This window comes from Oncorhynchus gorbuscha, linkage group LG10 (assembly GCF_021184085.1).
Source record: "Oncorhynchus gorbuscha isolate QuinsamMale2020 ecotype Even-year linkage group LG10, OgorEven_v1.0, whole genome shotgun sequence".
Lineage (NCBI taxonomy): Eukaryota > Metazoa > Chordata > Actinopteri > Salmoniformes > Salmonidae > Oncorhynchus > Oncorhynchus gorbuscha.
In genome coordinates this window covers 86,054,873-86,080,191 of record NC_060182.1, presented here as the reverse complement: position 1 = coordinate 86,080,191, position 25,319 = coordinate 86,054,873, and the positions used below count along the sequence as shown (strand labels likewise).

At 45.1% G+C, this 25,319-nt stretch overlaps 1 protein-coding gene across 12 annotated transcripts in view; it reads left to right on the top strand.

The window, feature by feature from the left end:
- Positions 1-628: 628 nt before the first annotated feature.
- The window catches only part of gphna (gephyrin a), a 149,919-nt gene continuing 125,228 nt past the window's right edge, over positions 629-25,319 (top strand). For all 12 annotated transcript variants that reach the window (XM_046367300.1, XM_046367301.1, XM_046367290.1 and 9 more), the window contains exon 1: positions 629-723. In XM_046367300.1, coding sequence (XP_046223256.1) covers positions 660-723 — 64 coding nt within the window. In that variant the 5' untranslated portion in view covers positions 629-659. The remainder of the gene's footprint in view (positions 724-25,319) is intronic.

The window sequence follows — 25,319 nt, the reverse complement described above, 5'->3', positions numbered from 1 at the left end:
CACTAGGATAATTCAATTATGGGCAGTAGGCCTGTAAGCACCTCCCATTTTGGATCCAGACTACTTGTAAGGGTTTCCACAGGAATGCATGCATTCACATATCTGTACAAAGAGTCCTTTCTGACTGCCCACGCACAGTAAAGAACAGGGTTGATTCTAAATATAAATGTGTTTATGAACATCGTCCTTCTGCATGATCTGAGCTCGGCTTCTCTAGCCTAGCTCCCATTATGTTCCCAAAAAGTATATCTTATATTGACAAGATATTCGAGTAACCCCTCTAACAGTGGAAATATTGTCTTCAACGATGGAAGACAGGCGAGATCAGGTGGGACAGTTCTAGCCAACGTGAGGGCAGACAACAGGCATACTTAACGTTGCCGGAATGCCACGTGCATCCACTTATGCCAGTACATTTGTAACAGGCTAAACATTACAAAACAACTATTCGATCAAATAAGTCTGTCGTAATTCGACACTCTCATAGACCTCCATACAAAAAAAAGGCTTATTTCACGAGGACAGATTTTGGGTGGAGTAAATCCTCTCGCTTTTTGCCTTTTCCTCTCTGATATTCCTCCATCCGCCTCCCCCTCGTTCGATGCGCTCTGCCATTGATTATCTCTGGATCCTCAGTACTGGCGAGAGCGGTGGTAAACATGGCGTCGGAAGGGATGATTTTAACCAACCACGACCACCAAATACGAGTTGGAATTCTAACGGGTAATTTCCAAATCTGTCTAAAACGTTTGTTGCCACCTCCGGCTACCCTTGTGTGTCAATTGTATATGATTGTCTTTGCTGTCTTGCTCTCCACCGGGTTGTGGCCAGCAGGCTAGCTGAGCTGTGGCTATCTTGTATCGGCTTCTCGAGCCTGTCAAACGGTTAACTTGCTGCCACTCACTGCTTGACCGTGTTCTTGACTTCTGTATCGCTGGTGATTTACAAAGGTTTGTCTCTGTATATATTCTAAAATGTGCATCCTTTCAGTGGTTTTCATACGCAAGAAACACGATATATCCTTGAAGGTGAAAACTGTTTAGTGATTTGAATAATTCATGTATTGTACGCAAGGTAAAAGCAACTAGCCTGGCAAAGCAGAGCAGCACGAGCCAGGTTATGCCAGTGTCACGGACTCGAATATGAGATCTGCATATATGAGGATGAATTCTCACATTAGCTTATTCTCAGCATGATTGCTAAGCTATACTGTTACCGATTATGTGTTTGCCAAGTTATTATTGCTTTTCATATGGAAAATAAGCTAATATTTCAGATAGATTGCATCAGTTGTAGTGTGGGAAGGTTGCGACGTAATTTGTTCTCGAGCGTGTCATTTTCATTCGGTTTGCTAGTTATATATAGCCCCACCAAACAATACAGATGACTGTTGAAATAGATGTAATTTGGATGGATGACAAAATGGAGCTGTATTTTGGTGCAGCTGTAGTCTCTATAGCCAGCCGTGGAGTATAATCGCTTTTTAATTTTTTTTTTATCCGAAGGCAATACTTGCTACTGAGCTTGCTATTCCTGTCCCACTCACCAGACCCTCTTTATATGGCAAGAATAATAGTTAAAAGATGACTCCGTTGGACAACATTGGCATTCCACTGCCCCTGTGCACAAAACTAACGTGCCTGTCATGCTTCGTGACACACACACACGTTCTTAACTATAGTCCTCCGCGGTAGTCAGATTGCTATCACACACGAGCACCCCGCCCTCAAGATTCAGGTTAGGCGCTGTCCATTGAATTGTGGTGCTGAAATGGAGCGTATCAGGGCAGCGGTTTATTCAAGAAATATCTAAGGATTTTTTTTTGATTGTGATACGATGGGTGGGGCGTAGGGTTTTCCCAAATGACATGTACCGCTACCGCTCTTTTAGCGGCGTTCATCATTAGGCATAGGTACTCTTTCTACCTTCAGTCGAAAGAGTTCTTCAGCTTTATTTATGACATCTTGCTGAAGCAGATGCGTAGCTATGGAAAGTAAGCAGTGCTTGACCATTTGCAAGCCTAAATGCTGCCCCCCCCAACATGTCTGCTTCAGAGAGACTGAAATACATTGGTTTCACCTTTGACCTTCAGACAGTCCAATGAGTCTTGCAGTTATTATGAGCTGTTAAGATTGTGGATTTTGTATGCAAATAGAAAATACTAATATAGGCTACTAATTTGACTAATACTAGTATGTCAGTATTTTACTGTTGATGACTAATGTTAGTGATAGTGTCTACAAGCCTACTTGAAGAGGTGAACACTAGCTCTTAGCTAAAAGGGCTGTTTTCTCCCAACATTAAATGCCATCGGTCCTGTCTGCTCTCCGTATAGTCTTTCCTCAAACATAGATCTCAGGATTCCCTCTGTGAAGCCTCTCGCTGGGAAATGCCAATGGGGAGGGTTCAGTGGCAGACTACACATTTTCTTACCCATTTCTATAACAGGCAAACTGAGCCTGTCAGAACTGTGTGTGTGGCCGGGGCTTCTGATGTTACTGTATTAGTATAGTCTGTCTACTGTATGTTCTCAATTAGACATACAGTAGTCCTGGGTTTTAAAATAAGAATTTACTATGACTATGACTTATTATTACAAAGTGTGTGTTATTGGGCCTGTCTGTGTGTATTGGGCAGGTGAAAGCACCATATATCCTACCAGCCTGACAGTACAGTATCTCTGTGTTTAACTGTGCCAGAGACAGCTCCTGTGGTGTAGTGAAACCAAAACCTGCTGTGTGTCTAGGTGGCTGGCAGCTATGATAATGGGCCTTGTCAGGTGTGTGTGTGTGTGTGTGTAGTGGCAGCTATGCTAATTGTCCTTGCAGGTGTGTGTGTGTTTAATGTGATTGGTGTGCTTCATTTGTTTTGGTCAGGGATATGCAGTATGTGATGGGACTTTAGTTGTAGCCTAAGAAATTGTGCTGTCTGTCTGTCGATCCAGCTGATCAGTCTGCTATCTGTTCGACGGTCTGTCTGTCCTTCTGATCTTTGCATCACCCGATCTGTCTCTGTCTGTCCTGTCCACCCGATCTGTCTGTCATATTTTATGTTTAGCCTCCTATAGTCCAGCGAGTGAAAATGCAGTGTGTGAGTTATTTAGAATGTTGTGGCGGTATTATCCTTAATAAACAAAATAAAAAAACAACTTGGTGTGAGAAACAGAAAATAAAAACCTTTCAAAAAGTCTTCTGGTTCTTAACATTCCATCTGAAGGAGCTGTGTTTGGCATCAAAGGTTCTTCCAGGATGAGTAGAGTTCTTCCTGAAAGCCCCTGTCTCTTTGCTGTTCAAAGCATTGCTCACAACATGATGCTATGCTACATGCTCAGTCTCCGCTTTCTCTCCCCCCGCCTGCCTTTGCATAACAGCCTCAGTTGCGTGTTGATATCACCATATCTCCTATGTGTGTAAGTAGCAGAAGAGTTTTGTCTGCGTTCAACCTTTTACAAAGACTATTAGCTTGTTGAGACTTTTCAGACAAATGACCTTGAACAACCAACCCAAGTCTGTCTGCCAGCAATGAAAGAAGTTTGAACGTGTTGATGAGGTGAGAAGACGTGTCGAAGAGGTGAGAAGACGTGTCGAAGAGGTGAGAAGACGTGTCGAAGAGGTGAGAAGACGTGTCGAAGAGGTGAGAAGACGTGTCGAAGAGGTGAGAAGACGTGTCGAAGAGGTGAGAGGACGTGTCGAAGAGGTGAAGACGTGGTGAAGGCGTGTCGAAGAGGTGAGAGGACGTGTCGAAGAGGTGAGAGGACGTGTCGAAGAGGTGAGAGGACGTGTCGAAGAGGTGAGAGGACGTGTCGAAGAGGTGAGAGGACGTGTCGAAGAGGGACGTGTCGAAGAGGTGAGAGGACGTGTCGAAGAGGTGAGAGGACGTGTCGAAGAGGTGAGAGGACGTGTCGAAGAGGACGTGTCGGAGAGGACGTGTCGGAGAGGACGTGTCGGAGAGGACGTGTCGGAGAGGACGTGTCGGAGAGGACGTGTCGGAGAGGACGTGTCGGAGGACGTGTCGGAAGGACGTGTCGAAGAGGACGTGTCGAAGAGGACGTGTCGAAGAGGACGTGTCGATGAGGACGTGTCGAAGAGGACGTGTCGAAGAGGACGTGTCGAAGAGGACGTGTCGAAGAGGACGTGTCGAAGAGGAGGACGTGTCGAAGAGGACGTGTCGAAGAGGTGAGAGGACGTGTGTGGCATCTTGTCTGTTTGGATATTCAACACTCCACAGATCTGTAATTATTGTGTAAAACCTCTCTAAAGCCTTTTGTTGGCTGATCTGTGGTCAGATATTGTATCTGTAAAACCTATAAGACCTGGCTGTCAGTGAAGGAAGGCAGACAGCTAATTCCATCTGGAACTCATGCCCCATAGTCATTGAACACTGGTCACTTTAATAATGTTTACATACTGTTTTACCCACTTTATATGTAAATCAAATTTTATTGGTCACATACACATGGTTAGCACATGTTAATGCGAGTGTAGCGAAATGCTTGTGCTTCAAGTTCCGACCATGCAGTAATATCTAACAAGTAATCTAACAATTTCACAAAAACGACCTTATACACACAAGTGTAAAGGAATGAATAAGAATATGTACATATAAATATATGGATGAGCAATGGCTGTGCGGCATAGGCAAGATGCAGTAGATGGTATAGAGTACAGAATATACATATGAGATGAGTAATGTAGGGTATGTAAACATTATATAAAGTAGCATTGTTTAAAGTAACTAGTGATACATTTATTACATCCAATATGTAATTATTAAGTGGCTAGAGATTTGAGTCAGTATGTTGGCAGCAGCCACTCAATGTTAGTGGTGGCTGTTTAACAGTCTGATGGCCTTGAGATAGAAGCTGTTTTTCAGTCTCTCGGTCCCTGCTTTGATGCACCTGTACTGACCTCGCCTTCTGGATGATAGCGGGGTGAACAGGCAGTGGCTCGGGTGGTTGTTGTCCTTGATGATCTTTTTGGCCTTCCTGTGACATCGGGTGGTGTAGGTGTCCCTGGAGGGCAGGTAGTTTGCCCCCGGTGATGCGTTGTGCAGACCTCTCTACCCTCTGGAGAGCCTTACGGTTGTGGGCGGAGCAGTTGTCGTAACAGGCGGTGATACAGCCCGACAGGATGAGTTTGGAGGGTACTATGGTGTTAAATGCTGAGCTGTAGTCGATGAACAGCATTCTCACATAGGTCTTCCAGATGGGTTAGTGTGCAGTGTGGTTGCGATTGTGTCATCTGTGGACCCATTGGGGCGGTAGGCAAATTGGAGTGGGTCTAGGGTGTCAGGTATGCTGGAGCTGATATGGTCCTTGACTAGTCTCTCAAAGCACTTCATGATTACAGAAGTGAGTGCTACGGGGAAGTAGCCGTTTAGCTCAGTTACCTTAGCTTTCTTGGGAACAGGAACAATGGTGGCCCTCTTGAAGCATGTTGGAACAGCAGACTGGGATAAGGATTGATTGAATATGTCCGTAAACACACCAGCCAGTTGGTCTGCGCATGCTCTGAGGACGCGGCTGGGGATGCCGTCTGGGCCTGCAGCCTTGCGAGTGTTAACACGTTTAAATGCTTTACTCACGTCGGCTGCAGTGAAGGAGAACCCGCAGGTTTTGTTAGCGGGCCGTGTCACTGTATTGTCCTCAAAGCGACTCTGTCTGGGAGCAAGACATCCTGGTCCGCGATGGGGCTGGTTTTCTTTTTGTAATCCATGATTGACTGTAGACCCTGCCACATACCTCTTGTGTCTGAGCCGTTGAATTGCGACTCTACTTTGTCTCTATACTGACACTTAGCTTGTATTCGGTCATGTTTCTACTTCCGGCGCCAACAGAGATGGCCACCTCGCTTCGCGTTTCTAGGAAACTATGCAGTATTTAGTTTTTTTGTTGTTATTTCTCACATTGGTACACCAGGTAATCTTAGGTTTCATTACATACAGTCGGGAGGACTGTATGCATAGATTAACATTAGACTGCACTATATTTATTATTGAAGTTATTGACTTTTTTTTTAACCTCTTCAGTGGCCACAATCTCAGTGGTGACATCACTGTTTGTCCTCCGGCGTAGTGCAGGGACTCGAACAGGCAGGGACTCGAACAGGCAGGGACTCGAACAGGCAGGGACTCGAACAGGCAGGGACTCGAACAGGCAGGGACTCGAACAGGCAGGGACTCGAACAGGCAGGGACTCGAACAGGCAGGGACTCGAACCTTGGATCCAGTGCAATAGATCTATGAAGGTAGTCCTGTACATTAGGGGGGTATCTGGGGTTCAGGTCCTCTCTAATGGCAGCCTTGACATCTCTAGTGATGGTGCTGTCTTCCTCACATGGGGCCATGGATTGCACAATCCTTGTTTTCAGAGGTAGGATCATGGACACAGACAGTGCAGTTTCAGTGCTCAGTAGGTTTAACTCTTTTGAGGGTTTTGAACACCTGGAGGACCTCCTCTGCCACTTTCACGTCATCAACAGACAAGGTGACGTTGTCTTTGTTTTTTCAGGGTCTTGTCTGTCAGTGCAGAGTGTACAGCTGCCTGCTGCTCAAGATAGAGCTCCAACATGTCAAAGTGAAGTTCCATGTTGTTGTGACATGGTGTATGAGCTTGTGGGTCAGTAGCCGTAATATTTCCTGCTTGGTCTTAAGCACATGAGTGGCTGTTGTTCTTTGGTGGAAAAAGGAAACCACCTTCCTGATCCTCCCAAGGAGGCGGTCCATCTGGTTACCTGAGATTCCCCTTTGGGATCCTAAATTGATCACAAGTGCAAAGCAAGCTACCTGTGGCCCCAGTCCAGCCTCTATCACTGCATTTACTTGGTTCTTGGCATTATCTGTGGTGATTGGGATATGGTTATTGGGCCTCTCTAGCTTCCACTCTGCTACTGATCCCAGCAGTACCTGCGCCAGAGTTGTGCCCGTGTTACTCTCATAGAGGGGGTGTGTCTGTAGCACCGGACTTCACATCTCCCACTCCTCTGTGGTGTAGTGAGCAGTCAGTCACGTAGCCTTCTGTTACCCTGAAGGTCCAGTCCTCTGTGCTGTAGTGAGCAGTCACAGTCATGTAGCTTTCTGTTACCCTGGAGGTCCACTCCTCTGTGGTGTAGTGAGCAGTCACAGTCATGTAGCTTTCTGTTACCCTGGAGGTCCACTCCTCTGTGGTGTAGTGAGCAGTCACAGTCATGTAGCTTTCTGTTGCCCTGGAGGTCCCCTCCTCTGTGCTGTAGTGAGCAGTCACAGTCATGTAGCTTTCTGTTACCCTGGAGGTCCAGTCCTCTGTGGTGTAGTGAGCAGTCACAGTCATGTAGCTTTCTGTTACCCTGGAGGTCCACTCCTCTGTGGTGTAGTGAGCAGTCACAGTCACGTAGCTTTCTGTTACCCTGGAGGTCCACTCCTCTGTGGTTTAGTGAGCAGTCACAGTCACGTAGCTTTCCGTTGCCCTGGAGGTCCACTCCTCTGTGGTGTAGTGAGCAGTCACAGTCACATAGCTTTCTGTTACCCTGGAGGTCCCCTCCTCTGTGCTGTAGTGAGCAGTCACAGTCACATAGTTTTCTGTTACCCTGGAGGTCCACTCCTCTGTGGTGTAGTGAGCAGTCACAGTCACGTAGCTTTCTGTTACCCTGGAGGTCCACTCCTCTGTGGTTTAGTGAGCAGTCACAGTCACGTAGCTTTCCGTTGCCCTGGAGGTCCACTCCTCTGTGGTGTAGTGAGCAGTCACAGTCATGTAGCTTTCTGTTACCCTGGAGGTCCACTCCTCTGTGGTGTAGTGAACAGTCATGTAGCTTTCTGTTACCCTGGAGGTCCACTCCTCTGTGGTGTAGTGAGCAGTCAGTCACGTAGCTTTCTGTTACCCTGGAGGTCCACTCCTCTGTGGTGTAGTGAGCAGTCACAGACGCGTAGCTTTCTGTTACCCTGGAGGTCCACTCCTCTGTGGTGTAGTGAGCAGTCACAGACACGTAGCTTTCTGTTACCCTGGAGGTCCACTCCTCTGTGGTGTAGTGAGCAGTCAGACACGTAGCTTTCTGTTACCCTGGAGGTCCACTCCTCTGTGGTGTAGTGAGCAGTCACAGACACGTAGCTTTCTTTTACCCTGGAGGTCCACTCCTCTGTGGTGTAGTGAGCAGTCACAGTCATGTAGCTTTCTGTTACCCTGGAGGTCCACTCCTCTGTGGTGTAGTGAGCAGTCATGTAGCTTTCTGTTACCCTGGAGGTCCACTCCTCAGTCACGTAGCTTTCTGTTACCCTGGAGGTCCACTCCTCTGTGGTGTAGTGAGCAGTCACGTAGCTTTCCGTTGCCCTGGAGGTCCACTCCTCTGTGGTGTAGTGAGCAGTCACAGTCACATAGCTTTCTGTTACCCTGGAGGTCCCCTCCTCTGTGCTGTAGTGAGCAGTCAGTCACGTAGTTTTCTGTTACCCTGGAGGTCCACTCCTCTGTGGTGTAGTGAGCAGTCACAGACACGTAGCTTTCTGTTACCCTGGAGGTCCACTCCTCTGTGGTGTAGTGAGCAGTCAGACACGTAGCTTTCTGTTACCCTGGAGGTCCACTCCTCTGTGGTGTAGTGAGCAGTCACAGACACGTAGCTTTCTTTTACCCTGGAGGTCCACTCCTCTGTGGTGTAGTGAGCAGTCATGTAGCTTTCTGTTACCCTGGAGGTCCACTCCTCAGTCACGTAGCTTTCTGTTACCCTGGAGGTCCACTCCTCTGTGGTGTAGTGAGCAGTCACGTAGCTTTCTGTTACCCTGGAGGTCCACTCCTCTGTGGTGTAGTGAGCAGTCACATAGCTTTCTGTTACCCTGGAGGTCCACTCCTCTGTGGTGTAGTGAACAGTCAGTCACGTAGCTTTCCATTACCCTGGAGGTTCACTCCTCTGTGGTGTAGTGAACAGTCAGTCACGTAGCTTTCTGTTACCCTGGAGGTCCACTCCTCTGTGGTGTAGTGAGCAGTCACATAGCTTTCTGTTACCCTGGAGGTCCACTCCTCTGTGGTGTAGTGAACAGTCAGTCAAGTAGCTTTCTGTTACCCTGGAGGTTCACTCCTCTGTGGTGTAGTGAGCAGTCAGTCAAGTAGCTTTCTGTTACCCTGGAGGTCCACTCCTCTGTGGTGTAGTGAGCAGTCAGTCACTTAGCTTTCTGTTACCCTGGAGGTCCACTCCTCTGTGGTGTAGTGAGCAGTCAGTCACGTAGCTTTCTAAGTGACCCAGGCTTCGGCTGTAAAGAAGTGTGATGCAGATGGCTTGATAGACAGAGATGTTGGTGTGGAGGTGGCGATCCTTGTTTTGGAAGACCCCGCGTCTGAGTTTCCCAAAGGCAGCTGATGCTTGATCCTAATTTGATTTTTGAGGACGATGCTGCAGTCCTCCGAGAGGATGCTTCCCAGGTATTTGAAGGACAAGACGATTGCCTGTAATTTGTGTTCAATGGGGAAGACAGGCGTGGTGGGTGGAGGGCTGGATCTCCATTGGCAAACCATCTCTGTCAAACCACCTTTGTTGTCTTGGTGGTGTTGATAGACAGTCCCATCCTGCTATAGACCATCACAGCCGCTACAATGACAGACTGAAGGTCTTCCGGAGTGTAGGCCACGAGCGCAGTCCTCAGCATACTGCAGCTCAAGAACCCGCTCCGTCAAAACCTTGGTGATTGCTTGGAGCCTCCTGTTGTTGAGTAGGTTAACCATCCAGCCTGAAGTCCATCGCAACCCCGCTGCTTTCCCCATGCTCCTTGTGGGGGAAGTTGGATGACAAATAAGAGGAAGATGTTAGATTACAGGTGCCAGCACACACCCCTGCATCACACTGATGCTTACTCCAAAGGGAATTGACTCCTACCCTTCTATGGCCACCCAAGCCATCATCCCATCATGGAACCGGCTAAGGATGTTAACAAAATTGTCTGGACAGACACATTTGAGTAGAATACCCCATAGTAGATCCCTGCTCTGTGCCGAAGGCCTTGGAAAGGTCCTGTTGTTCACCGTACTTCTTCTGGAGTTGCCGTGCCGTGAATATCATGTCGACTCTGAAGCCGCATTTGGACTCTGGCAGCAGTTCCTCTGTGATGTTGTTTACCAGCCTGTGTAGCATCACATGGGACTGGACCTTGCCGGCAACAGCCAGAGTGGATATCCCTCGGCTGTTGCTGCAGATGGACTTTTCACCCTTGTTCTTATAGATGGTGACAATGTTTGCATCCCACCACTGTTGGGGGACGATCTCCCAGTCCCAAACCTCAGTGATGTACTGTTGGAGCGTTCTTTTGCTGAAGTAACCTACCTTCTTAAGTATCTCTGCTGGGATGTTGTCAGTGCCATCAGCTGTTTTCATGGGGGTGATGGAGCGACTTTTAGGGCCATATATAGCTTTAGTTGAGTTGTAGAAATTGTGCATGTCGTTTTTCAATTTATATTTCCTGTGCCTTATTCATCCACCATTTGTTCTGCAGAGTATACAAGGTTGTTTGCACTTCCTTGCACGATGCATGCTTTTGCTTGCTGAGGGTAGCAGATGTGGGGCTGTCCTGTGCGCTTTGTGTCCAGTAATTTTGTGATGGTGTCAGAATTCTGATAGAAGCAGTGCTTTGCCTCATTTTCAGATGGTAACGTTGAGAAGAGCAGCATAACGTATCTTGGCTAGGAGGATGCGGAGAGACATGAGTCTTTCACTTATGCCGACAGGTGTTTCGGTGAGGCTGGGTAGATAACTGTTCAGTCACACGGGTTTGCAGAGAGCAGCTGCCACTCAAGTCCCAACTGCTGGCAACCATAATAGCCCTGTGCCTGCTGGCGACCCTAATAGCCCTGTACCTGCTGGCGACCCTAATAGCCCTGTACCTGCTGGCGACCCTAATAGCCCTGTACCTGCTGGCGACCCTAATAGCCCTGTACCTGCTGGCGACCCTAATAGCCCTGTGCCTGCTGGCGACCCTAATAGCCCTGTGCCTGCTGGCGACCCTAATAGCCCTGTGCCTGCTGGCGACCCTAATAGCCCTGTGCCTGCTGGCGACCCTAATAGCCCTGTGCCTGCTGGCGACCATAATAACCCTGTGCCTGCTTCCCCCGTCACCAGACATCTCAACGGCACTAGACTTTAGTCCGGTTTCCGATTGATTGACTTCACCGAGGTCAGAAGTGGATACCTGCGCAAAGGAAGTTATTTAAAGTTCTGCTGAGGCTGCGCAATCCCCAACAGACACATCTCTGGGGCCCACTGCTGCTCTAAGATCCCCTGCCGTACAGACACATCTCTGGGGCCCACTGCTGCTCTAAGATCCCCTGCCGTACAGACACATCTCTGGGGCCCACTGCTGCTCTAAGATCCCCTGCTGTACAGGCACATCTCTGGGTTTGAAGACAACCAGTTAACGTGTGCTGCTGCGAGGAGGCACGACAGGAGTCTTGGTTATGGAGAGGGTTTGTACCGGCAAGGTGAGACTTGTACATGAAGCTGCTCCCCAATTCACCACAAGGGCTAGACGGTGGCAGCGAGCTGTAAGCAAGAGTATGCAAGCATGTGGTAAGCAGGCAAGCAACTAACCTCTACCCCGGCACTACTGTACAAGATGCGTCACATGCACCCTCTGGTTGCCCATCCACACACACACACACACACACACACACACACACACACACACACACACACACACACACACACACACACACACACACACACACACACACACACACACACACACACACACACACACACACACACACACACACAGTGAGGAGAGAAACAACAAAAAGAGCATCGGGGTCAAAATCCTCAGCCAGCCTTAATCTATATCCTCCAACCCAATGAGCTGACTTCTCTCCATACAGGAAGTGTGTGTGTGATGATGATGATGATGATTGAAGCAAGGAAAGAAGAATTCTGTTTTCTGCTGCTTCTTTCTTCTGCTTTAAATCCCCCCTCACACACACACACACACACACACACACACACACACACACACACACACACACACACACACACACACACACACACACACACACACACACACACACACACACACACACACACACACACACACACACAGAGTTTAGTAATACCCCTGGTTATGGACTGTTATGGATGGGGGAAGTAGGACGAGGTCACAGTCAGATATGCTTTAGCTGTACTGTATATAATGAGTTTTTCATTCAACATGACTAATGTGGTGAGAGTTGAGCACTGAGCTGAACACTGGACCATGTGGAGAGTATGTTTCCTTCTGACTTGATGCTGCCGAGACCCTGTAGGGTTCTACACTTTTTCAGTTGGTGGCACCAGCACATGATTTGGTCGCACTAATTAATGACAAAGTAACTTTTTTTATTAATTAACTTTGTCATAATTGAAAGTGAAACCAGGTTTTTAGAAATGTTTGCAAAGTTGGTTCACACCTGTCTATATAAGGTCCCACAGTTGACAGTGCACGTCAGAGCTAAAACCAAGCCATGAGGTCGAAGGAATTGTCTATACAGCTCAGAGACAGGATTGTTTCCAGGCACAGCTCAGAGACAGGATTGTGTCCAGGCACAGATCTGGGGAAGGGTACCAAAACATTTCCGCAGCATTGAAGATCCCCAAGAACACAGTGGCTTCCATCATTCTTAAATGGAAGAAGTCTGGAACCACCATGACTCATCCTAGAACTGGCTTCCCATCAAAACTGAGCAATCTGGGTAGAAGGGCCTTGGTCAGGGAGGTGACCAAGAACCCAATGGTCACTCTGACAGAGCTCTAGAATTCCTCTGTGGAGATGGGAGAAACTTCTAGAAGGGCAACCATCTCTGCAGCAATCCACCAATCAGGTCTTTATGGTAGAGTGGCCGGACGAAAGCCACTCCTCAGTAAAAGGCACATGACAGCCTGCTTAGAGTTTGCCAGAAGGCACCTAAAGACTCAGACCATGAGAAACAATATTGTCTGGTCTGATGAAACCAAAATTGAACTCTTTGGCCTGAATGCCAAGCCTCCCATCTGGAGGAAACCTGGCATCATCCCTACGGTGAAGCATGGGGGTGGCAGCATCATGCTGTGGGGATGTTTTTCAGTGGCAGGGACTGGGAGACTAGTCAGAATCGAGGCAAAAATGAACCATCATGAATGAGACATCCTTGATGAAAACCTGCTCCAGAGCACTCAGGACCTCAGACTGGGGCGAAGGTTTACCTTCCAACAGGACACGACCCTAAGCACACAGCCAAGACAATGCAAGAGTGGCTTTAGGACAAGTCTCTGAATGTCCTTGAGTGGCCCAGCTAGAACCTGGACTTGAATTATAGCTGTGCAGCAACGCTCCCCATCTACCCTGACACAGCTTGAGAGGATCTGCAGAGAAGAATGGGAGAAACTCAACAGGTGTGCCAAGCTTGTAACGTCATTCCCAAGAAGACTCAATGCTGTAATCGCTGCCAAAGGTGCTTCAACAAAGTACTCAGTAAAGGGTCTGAATACTTATGTAAATGTTATATTTCAGTTTATTTTATTTGATAGATTAGCAAAACATTCTTAACCTATTTATGCTTTGTCGTTATAGGGTATTGTGATGTCATTATGGGGTATTGTGTGTAGATTGAGGGGATAAAAAAAAATCAATATTAGAATAAGGCTGTAACGTAACAAAATGTGGAAAAAGGGAAGGGGTCTGAATACTTTCTGAAGGTACTGTATGTCAGAATAATGTGGGCGTTGCCTGACTAAATTGACAGCATGCTCCTAACTGAAACACACTAATGAAGTCTGTCCATCAGGTATCTGGTCAGATGTTGAAGAGTTAATGGTACATGTTTTAAAATGAGAAAATGACCAATAACCGTGTTTGCTTTGTAATCGGAATGCTTTGTAATCAGAATGCTTTGTAATCGGAATGCTTTGTATGGAATAGAAAGTTGAAGCGAACATTCAACCCCCTTCAATTGAAATGGCGGGAAACAAACGACAGCGACGACATCTCTCATTAAAACTGGTCAGAAATTATATTACAGAATAATTATATTGGAGCAGTAGAACATCTTAATCGGCCATCATAACTTCAATAACTTTTCAAGGACTTAAGAGCCTAGAGGAAATGTCTGATTTTTAAGGGAGGCTATTCCATGATGACTCAATTCCGCATGGCAAATATTCAACCAAGACTTTGAATTTGTTGAATTCCTGGTTTTCATACCCATTCTTGCCTTAGCATTTTCTAGTAGATATCATAACTTGGAACATCTCTCCTACTGCTGTCGGTTTTCGCTCCATGCACCAGCTGTTTGGGAGATGCAAGCTCACTCTGCCTGACAGGTTATCTAAAGTACCCGCACCCCTTTTATATAGTGAAGTTATCATTACTCATTGTTTCTATTGTTACTTTTATTATTACTTGTTTAACTTTTCTATTCTCTTTCTCTGCATTGTTGGGAAGTGCCTGTGAGGAAGTATTTCACTATTAGTCCACACCTGTTGTGCTGTGAAACAGTCCTGTAGCTTAGCATACGCTTCATCAGACTACTTCCGTATTGAGCGTGTCACTGGTACTTCCTGTAAGAGCAGGAATCAGGAGATGACGTTATGGTCAGATTTGCCAAATGGAGGGCGAGGGAGAGCTTTGTATGCATCTCTCTGTGGAGGAATGGGAATGAGATCTAGAGTGTTTTAGCCTCTAGTTACATAGGTGACATGTTGCTATCAATTTGGTCAAATGGATTTCAGTTTCCCTGCATTAAAATCACTGACCACTAGGAACTCTATCTCCTAGATGAGCATTTTCTTGTTTTCTTATAGCCCTATACAGCTTGTTGAGTGTGGTATCTTGTTTTCTTATAGCCCTATACAGCATGTTGAGTGTGGTATCTTGTTTTCTTATAGCCCTATACAGCTTGTTGAGTGTGGTCTTAGTGCACACACAATTGCACTCACTCAAATACACAGAGATAGCTCATAATGTCTACTCTTTTATTCACAATAATTCACTCATGCAAACAGCAGGGACACATGACATTTCTATAGTAACAGACTGACATACATAGGCTTCCGTCCCAAATGGTACCGTGTTCCCTGCTTGTGTATATGAAGGGAATAGGAGTGCCATTTGGGACACATCCGTACTTTCAGCCCCTTCTATGGATGAGATGATCAGATTATGTTGAATAGAGATTACATTATAGTATGCATCTCTTGGCATTTTGCCATCTGCATGTCAGCACATACAGTATAGCCTATAGGAGGTATGAGACAGGTTTAGTACGGCAGGGCTACTGGAATGACATGCTGTCAGCCTGTTTAGTGCTGTAGTTACTGTAATGTTCCCCTTGGCCTTTTGCTATCTGCAGGGCTGCCAGGCAGACAATTAATGTATGGCGATATGTGATGTGGCAGTGACAAGTCTAGTCTCTTAGCCTGTTTAGTCTTTAGTGCCGCAGAGTTACGGGAATGACCTGCAAATGGGAATTATATCCTGTTTACTGAGAGACAGTAAGCAGCAGTGACAGAGTGGTTGTGGGCCTGTTAATTAAGCACATCTACAGCCGGTCTACCTCAGCAGGGTAAAAGCACTGACACATTTATCCTGACCATAGTAGGCATCATAGGGGATTCATAGGTTTAAAAAAACAAAAAAACAACAAATGTAACATTTATTTAACTAGGCAGTGAAGAACACATTTTTATTTCCAATGACGGTCTACACCGGCCAAACCCGGACGACGCTGGGCCAATTTTGCACCGCCGTATGGAACTCCCAATCATGGTCTGTTGTGATACACCTTGGTTCGAATCCAGGCTGTATGTAGTGACACCTCTTGCACTGAGATGCGGTGCCTTAGGCCGCTGAGCCACTCTGGGGCCCTGGTGACATTCAGTGTGTCTTCCTCTTCCTAGACTTAATCTCTGGAGTCTAACATCGTACCCAATACGCTGTGTGCCATCTTGCGCACATTTATTTTGTCCCCCCACACCAAACACGATCACGACACGCAGGTTGAAATATCAAAAACTTTGAAACAGTTATATTAATTTGGGGACAGGTCAAAAAGCATTAAACATTTATGGCAATTTAGCTAGCTAGCTTGCTGTTGCTAGCTAATTTTGTCCTGGGATATAAACATTGAGTTATTTTACCTGAAATGCACAAAGTCCTCTACTCCGATAATTAAACCACACATAAAATGGTCAACCAAATCGTTTCTAGTCATCTCTCCTCCTTCCAGGATTTTTATTCTTTGGACTTTATATGACTATTGGCATCAGTTTTTTTTAACCTTTAACTTGGCAAGTCAGTTAAGAACAAATTCTTATTGTCAGTGATGGCCTAGGAACAGTGGGTTTAACTGCCTTGTTCAGGGGCAGAACGACAGATTTTTACCTTGTCATCTCGGGAATTCGATCGTTCGACCTTTTGGTTACTAGTCCAACGCTCTAACCACTAGGCTACCTGCCGCCATCATAGTTAACACAACGACCGTCCGAACTCAGTTTATCTTTCAATCACCCACGTGGGTATAACCAATCAGGAGATGGCACGTGGGTATCTGCTTTTATAAACCAATGAGATGGGAGAGGCAGGACTTGCACCGCACCGCATTCAGCGTCACAAATAGAACTGACTTATATTTCAGTGCTTGGCACCGCAGACGCTCGTTGGCGCGAGCGAGCAGCATGGGTGCAATAATTGAATAACGTATGTTTAAATGTATTTTGCAAAGCTCTCGCACACGACTTGAGCAGTGTGTCAGCATGTAAGACGTGGGGGGGTTATAAGTAAAAAAAAAAATGTTTTAAGATGGTCATAGTATGTATAATTTAGCTATGTGGTTTTGAATTTGTTTTACTTTAGGGATCAAAAAAGAATATATATATATATATATATTTGTTAAAATATAGAATTTGGAATATAAGATATGCATATTAATAGTACATTTGGATAGAAAACAATCTGACGTTTTTAAAACTGTTTGAATCATGTCTATGAGTATAACAGAACTTATGTTGCAGGCAAAACCCCGAGGACTAACCGTTCAGAATTATAATTTTTTTGGTCTCTGTCTGTTGACTGAGTTCTCATTGGCAAATTATATTTCTTAGGAACCTGTTTTCAGTTCCTACCGCTTCCACTGGATGTCTCCAGTCTTTGGAATTTGGTTGAGGTTATTCATTTGTGCAATGAAGAAGTAGGCCATCTAGGAACTGGGTAACACTGTTGAGCGTGCGCAAGATGTGAAAAGTAGCATGGTTTGTTGTCTTCCTGTATTGAACACAGAGAGACCCATCTACAATTTGATAGATTATTAATGTTTAAAATACCTAAAGTTGTATCACAAAAGTAATTTGAAATATTTTGGCAAAGTTTATAGGCAACTTTTGAAATATTTTGTAGTGACGTTGCGTTTTTTGGAAGCTGTTTTTTTCTGGGTCAAGCGCGTCAAATAAATGGACATTTGGATATATATATGGACGGAATTAATCAAACAAAAGTACCAATTGTGATGTTTATGGGACATATTGGAGTGCCAACAAAAGAAGCTTGTCAAATGTAATGCATGTTTTTATTTTATTTCTGCGTTTTGTGTAGCGCCTGCAGGGTTGAAATATGCTACTCTCTTTGTTTACTATTGTGCTATCATATAATAGCTTCTTATGCTTTTGCTGACAAGCCTTTTTAAAATCTGACATGTTGGCTGGATTCGCAACAAGTGTAGCTTTATTTTAGTATCTTACATGTGTGATTTAATGAAAGTTTGATTTTTATATAATTTTTTTTTGTTGCCTCGCTGCATTTTCCCTGTTTTTTGCCCAAGTGGGACGCAACCGTCCCCTATCCTAAAAGAGGTTAATCCCTTTTTTGGGGGGTAGGCTCGTAGTGCAAAACGGAGAACACCATTGTGTTCGTGAGAATTTCCCCAGTGGGGTTCGTCACATTAGTTTGTAGCCCAAACGGTTCGGTTCATAAATGACCAGCATGGTTGAATAATAGTAAGGCAGAACAGTTGAAACTGGAGCAGGAGCATGGCCAGGTGGACTGGGGACAGCAAGGAGTCCTCATGTCAGGTAGTCCTGGGACATGGTCCTAGGGCCCAGGCCAGTTGAAACTGGAGCAGCAGCATGGCCAGGTGGACTGGGGACAGCAAGGAGTCATCATGTCAGGTAGTCCTGGGGCATGGTCCTAGGGCTCAGGTCCTCCGAGAGAGAGAAAGAAAGAGAGAAGGAGAGAATTAGAGAACGCACACTTAGATTCACACAGGACACCGAATAGGACAGGAGAAGTACTCCAGATAAACAAACTGACCCTAGCCCCCCGACACATAAACTACTGCAGCATAAATACTATATTATCATCCTGCCCTCCTCTCTGCTCTGCTCTGCTCTGCTCTCCTCTCCCTCGCTCCGACTAGACCTGTCAATCTAAGATGTATGTTTTGGCCTTCCTCATCATTCATCTCCTCTCCCTTCATCTTTACATTCTTTGTGTTCTCATGTCCTCTCCTCGCCCATCTCTTACTCACTCCATCCCTCTTTACAATGTCCATTGCTTTCCATTTTTCCCTTAATTTTTCTTCCCCTCTCTCTTTCCTTCCTCTTTTCTTTCACCAGTTTTGCTATATTTCTACCCAGTGTAGGATGGGGGAACGAAGGGATGATCAGAGAGAGGGATGGGAGAGGGGAGGGGGATGGAAAAGAGGGTTGAGGTAGGATTGAGTCAGTCGAGGATGGATCAGCACAGTAGTTTCAAGGAAAAACGTATTAATAATCTCTCCAAATTTATTTTCCCGTAAAACCTCATCCCCCCCCCCCCCTCAAATTCTGCATTGAGCTGTTTTATTAGTAGGAAGCATCTATTCAATATTTATAAAACCTTAATAAAGGAGGAGATGCCCTTTACATAGAGCTGTTACTGCAAGACTCCAGGACTCTTTTCTATGTCCCCAATAGCACCCTATTCCCTATGTAGTGCACTACTTTTGCCCCGGGCCCATAAGACTCTGGTCAAAAGTAGTGCACTATATAGAGGATAGGGTACCATTTGGGATGCAACCCCAGGACTCTGCCGCTGCATAATGTAATTATTTCAAACTAATTAAAATGAAGAAATTCCAGGTGATTGCGCTTTCGCTCTTTCTCTCTCTCTCTTTTTAACCATCTATGTCTACAATAAAACATCTCTCTCTAGCTTTCTCCCTCTCTGTCATCAGTAGTGTAGAATGTATCTATGTTGTGTGTGTGTTAGTGATGCACGGGTCAGCTGTTTGTTCACCTGCACCTGCCCATAATTGCTAATAACCCATCTGCAACTGCCTGACCTATGTGACAAATTGAAAATCTGATGCCTGCACCCAACCCTAATCCACTAGTATAGTTCATGTGCTCTACAGTCAGATGCGCTGTACAGTTTTGTTTTACAGGGGGTACAGGATATTCTTTTTTAACCTAATTTATACTGAACAAAAAATATTTCAAAGATTGTACTGAGTTACAGTTCATTTAAGAAAATCTGTCAATTTAAATAAATGCATTAGGCCCTAATCTATGGATGTTACATGACTGGGAATACACATATGCTTCTGTTGGTCATGGATACCTTAATAAATAGGCAGTGGTGTGGATCAGAAAACCAGTCAGTATCTGGTGTGAGCACCATTTGCTTCATGCAGTGCAACTCATTACATTACATGCGTTTTATATTTTTGTTCCATATAGATGTGTTCCTGCTTCTAATTTCTGACATTTTGCTGGCTATTTGTTAGTCAACTTGTTTATAAATTAGCCTAGCTACATTACTTGTTGACCTGGAAGAATAAATAAACCCTTGCTCACCAGAAAATGTCATACCATAAGTCAGTAAAATGAATGCTTCAATGTAGTTGACATCGGTAGAGTTATCTTTCATCTCTGCTTCTCTCGCACAGCGAAGATGTATAGGGACCAGGGAGAAAATGCAATTATATATTTTTTAAATGGGACAGATTTTCCATGCAAAATGTCCATATTACATCAGTTTGACCGGTTTTAAGGGAATTAAAAGCTGTGAAAACAGCCCCACATATTTCTGATAGCATTTCACTTTGGCTTAAATACATATGTTATGTGGTTGAAATAATATCAGCTTTTATTATGCTGATAAAGATAGCACCTATACAGACAGTCCCTAACTGCTCATTCATACTATGAAGATGCTGAAATAAATAAATCATATTTCTCCTCTCCTGTTCCCGATTTAAACATGTACATTTGGTTTATTATTTCACTGCAAGAACTGCTTTGTTCTGCAGGAGATAATATTATACTGAACAAATATATAAACGCAACATGTAAGGTGTTGGTCCCATGTTTCATGAGCTGAAATAAAAGATTCCAGAAATGTTCCATACACACAAAAAGCTTATTTCTCTCAAATGTTGGACACATATGTTTATATCCCTTTTAGTTAGCATTTCTCATTTGCCAAGATAATTCAGTGATGTTTAATATATGGTATGGCTGTCCTGGCTGTGGTGGTTATACTCAGGTCAGAATGAGAGTCAATGAGATGGAGGGTGGGAAAATACACAGAGAGAGAGAGAGATGTAAAGAGAGAGGGGGAACAGCTGCATTGCAGGGTAGTGGGTATTCCAGAGGTTGGTCTAATCTCTCTTTTCCTCCCCCTTCCTCACTCTCTCATTCTCTCTTTCTAATAGTATTATGTTCTCCCCCAGCCAGCTTGTATTTCCTAGCAGGTAGAGACTAGAGAGAGAATCATCCTCTGTGTCTTGTTATATAACTATCACCTCGTTTTGATCCTCCCACTTCAAATGAATGAAGAATCGGCCTGGGGCTGGGTTATAGGGCTGGGGTATAGGGCTGGGACTGGGGTATAGGGCTGGGACTGGGGTATAGGGCTGGGACTGGGGTATTGGGCTGGGATTGAGACTGGGGCTGGGATTGAGACTGGGGCTGGGATTGAGACTGGGGCTGGGATAGAGACTGGGGCTGGGATAGAGACTGGGGCTGGGATAGAGACTGGGGCTGGGATAGAGACTGGGGCTGGGATAGAGACTGGGGCTGGGATAGAGACTGGGGCTGGGATAGAGACTGGGGCTGGGATTGAGACTGGGGCTGGGGTATAGGGCTGGGATTGAGACGGGCTGGGGTATAGTAATGGGATTGAGACTGGGGCTATAAAAATGGATTTTATCAAAGAAAACGGCACTTCATTTGATGAATGGGTCACTCAGGAAGAGAAATAAGAGCAAGATATCAGAATGTAAGTCGTAATTTTACCTTCAGATGTGAATGTGTAAAAACTGTCATGGTGGAAAATGTTTCTGTTGTTGATTGCTCTTCTCAAACAAAAGCATGGGATTTGTTCTCTGTAATAGTTATTTTAAATGGGAAAACGTAGTTTGATTACCAAGATTCTAATCTTTTGAAGGGTGTAAGACACTTGCATTTTCAAGAATGTTTAATGTTATGTAATTGTATTTTTAGTTGTCACTCTGAAATTTCCCCTGATGTTGGTCCCTGTACGGGGATCGCAGCCATAATTAACTTCCTGACTGATGTCTTGAGATGTTGCTTCAATATATCCACATAATTTTCTTTCCTCATGATGCAATCTATTTTGTGAAGTGCACCAGTCCCTCCTGCAGCAAAGCACCCCCAAAACATGATGCTGCCACCCCCGTGTTTCATGGTTGGGATGGTGTTCTTCAGCTTGCAAGCCTCCCCCTTTTTCCTCCAATCGTAATGATGGTCATTATGGCCAAACAGTTCTATTTTTGTTTCATCACACTAAAGGACATTTCTCCCAAAAATATGATGTTTATCCCCATGTGCAGTTGCAAACCGTAGTCTGGCTGTTTTGGAGCAGTGGCTTCTTCCTTGCTGAACGGCCTTTCAGATTATGTCGATATAGGACTCGTTTTACTGTGGATATACCTGTACCCGTTTCCTCCAGAATCTCCACAAGGTCCTTTGCTGTTGTTCTGGGATTGATTTGCACTTTTCGCACCAAAGTACGTTCATCTCTAGGAGACCGAATGCATCTCCTTCCTGAGCGGTATGACGGCTGCGTGGTCCCATGATGTTCATACTTGTGTACTATTGTTTGTACAGGTGGACGTGGTAAATTCTTGGGGTTTGGAAATGCTCCGAAGGATGAACCAGACTTGTGGAGGTCTACAATGTTTTTTTCTGAAGTCTGGCTGATTTCTTTTGATTTTCCCATGATGTCAAGCAAAGAGGCACTGAGTTTGAAGGTAGGCCTTGAAATAAATCCACAGGTACACCTCCAATTGACTCAAATGATGTCAATTAGCCTATCAGAAGCTTCTAAAGCAATTACATCATTTTCTGGAATTTCCGAAGCTTTTTAAAGGCACAGTCAACTTAGTCTATATTATCTTCTGACCCACTGGAATTGTGATACAGTGAATTATAAGTGCAATAATCTGTCTGTAAACAATTGTTGGAAAAATTACTTGTCATGCACAAAGTAGATGTCCTAACCAACTTGCAACAACTATAGTTTGTTAACAAGACATTTTTGGAGTGGTTGAAATATGAGTTTTAATGACTCCAACCTAAGTGTATGTAAACTAGTTTTAATGGCTCCAACCTAAGTGTATGTAAACTTCAGACTTCAACTGTATGCAGACAGGATTAAAAGTATGTTAACATTGTAATATTCTGATAGCCAACTTTGTAGCTCCGCCCACAACTTCTGGACTTCGTAGAATTTCCAGAGAGCATGGATTATTGAATCATTATACATTTTACACTTGAGACATGCCTGCCGTTGTGCTGTCGAATGTGAATTATACAAGTGTCAATGTATAATCAATTCATCAAATGGATTTTTACAAAGGCCTTTTTACAAAGTGCTATACAGAAACCCAGCCTAAAACCCCAAACAGCAAGCAATGCAGAAGCACAGTGGTTAGGTGGTAAGGAAAAACTATACTTGAGTTTATATGGATTAAGCACATATTTGTCATTTTCATCAGTTATTTTTAAAGTCGTTGTTCCAATAGTTTATATTATTTTCTAAGAGATTGTCAGTTGGATATTCTCTCTACAAGGTTTTGTATATCTTACCCATCCATATGAACATTATTTTCTAAGAGATTGTCAGTTGGATATTCTCTCTACAAGGTTTTGTATATCTTACCCATCCATATGAACATTATTTTCTGACCCAAATATGATTCCCTCAAGGTTGCTCTGGTGTCCAGGAGATTTCAAATCTACATTTGGTGATATGTGACTTTTAAGTTGCATGTATTTGAAACTATTTTGAAACTACTCTTTAAATTATGTCATGGAAATAAATGTATTTCCTGTTACTAAGTCAATTTCAGTTGCTGTGCCTTTAGTTTTCCATGTGGCCCAATGTGTCTGTGAATCTAAATTGGGAACAGATATTTAACAGAGATGTTATCATCATTCTGTTACCAAAGTTTGCATCTGCAGTTCTTCCAGTAAATGTCGTTTTGTAAAATGTTCAGTGTAAATTGTTAAAGTAGTCCCTGTGCATAGAGTTGTATGGTTTGTTAGACTTTGAAATAAAATGTGTTTTGATTGGCATACATTTTAAAACTGAGTTAAAGCGTGGTCTCAAATGGGTCTTCCAAATTAATCTGACCCCAAGCATACTTCCAAAGTTGTCAAAATGGCTTAAGGACAACAAAGTCAAGGTATTGGAGTGGCCATCCACAAAGCCTTGACCTCAATCCTATAGAACATTTGTGGGCAGAACTGGACGTGTGTGCGAGCAAGGAGGCCTACAAACCTGACCCAGTTACACCAGCTTTGTCAGGAGGAATGGGCCAAAATTCACCCAACATTTTGTGGGAAGCTTGTGGAAGGCTACCTGAAATGTTTGACCAAGTTAAACAGTTTAATGGCAATGCTACCAAATACTAATTGAGTGTATGTAAACTTCTGACCCACTGGGAATGTGATGAAAGAAATAAAAGCTGAAATAAATCATGTTCTCTATTATTCTGACATGTCACATTCTGAAAATATAGTGGTGATCCTAACTGACCTAAGAAAGGGAATTTCTACTAAGATGAAGTGTAAATGTATTTGGCTAAGGTGTATGTAAACTTCTGACTTCAACTGTATTTCAAGACATGGCATATAGTGTTTGGGGTGTCGTGAGATACACAGTGGGCTGGACGATTCTCTTCTCATCTTGAAAAAACATATACTGAAAACTTGGAAATCAGTCAATCCGCCATCATTAACACAATTATTTTTTTATAGAAATTTTACATTTAAGTCATTTAGCAGACGCTCTTATCCAGAGCGACTTACAAATTGGTGCATTCACCTTATGACATCCAGTGGAACAGTCACTTTACAATAGTGCATCTAAAACTTAAGGGGGGGGGTGAGAGGGATTACTTATCCTATCCTAGGTATTCCTTAAAGAGGTGGGGTTTCAGGTGTCTACGGAAGGTGGTGATTGACTCCGCTGTCCTGGCGTCGTGAGGGAGTTTGTTCCACCATTGGGGGGCCAGGGCAGCGAACAGTTTTGACTGGGCTGAGCGGGAGCTGTACTTCCTCAGTGGTAGGGAGGCGAGCAGGCCAGAGGTGGATGAACGCAGTGCCCTTGTTTGGGTGTAGGGCCTGATCAGAGCCTGAAGGTACTGAGGTGCCGTTCCCCTCACAGCTCCGTAGGCAAGCGCCATGGTCTTGTAGCGGATGCGAGCTTCAACTGGAAGCCAGTGGAGAGAACGGAGGAGCGGCTTTTTAGAAGTGTGTTAGCTACTGAGAGAAACAAAATGGTCCTGTTTTTGGCCATCAATAACACAGGCACTAGGGATGAGGGTGTGGCCAGGCACTAGGGATGAGGGTGTGGCCAGGCACTAGGGATGAGGGTGTGGCCAGGCACTAGGGATGAGGGTGTGGCCAGGCACTAGGGATGAGGGTGTGGCCAGGCACTAGGGATGAGGGTGTGGCCAGGCACTAGGGATGAGGGTGTGGCCAGGCACTAGGGATGAGGGTGTGGCCAGGCACGAGGGATGAGGGTGTGGCCAGGCACGAGGGATGGGGGTGTGGCCAGGCACGAGGGATGGGGGTGTGGCCAGGCACGAGGGATGGGGGTGTGGCCAGGCACGAGGGATGGGGGTGTGGCCAGGCACGAGGGATGGGGGTGTGGCCAGGCACGAGGGATGGAGGTGTGGCCAGGCACGAGGGATGGGGGTGTGGCCAGGCACGAGGGATGGAGGTGTGACCAGGCACTAGGGATGGGGGTGTGACCAGGCACTAGGGATGGGGGTGTGGCCAGGCACGAGGGATGGAGGTGTGACCAGGCACTAGGGATGGGGGTGTGACCAGGCACTAGGGATGGGGGTGTGGCCAGGCACGAGGGAT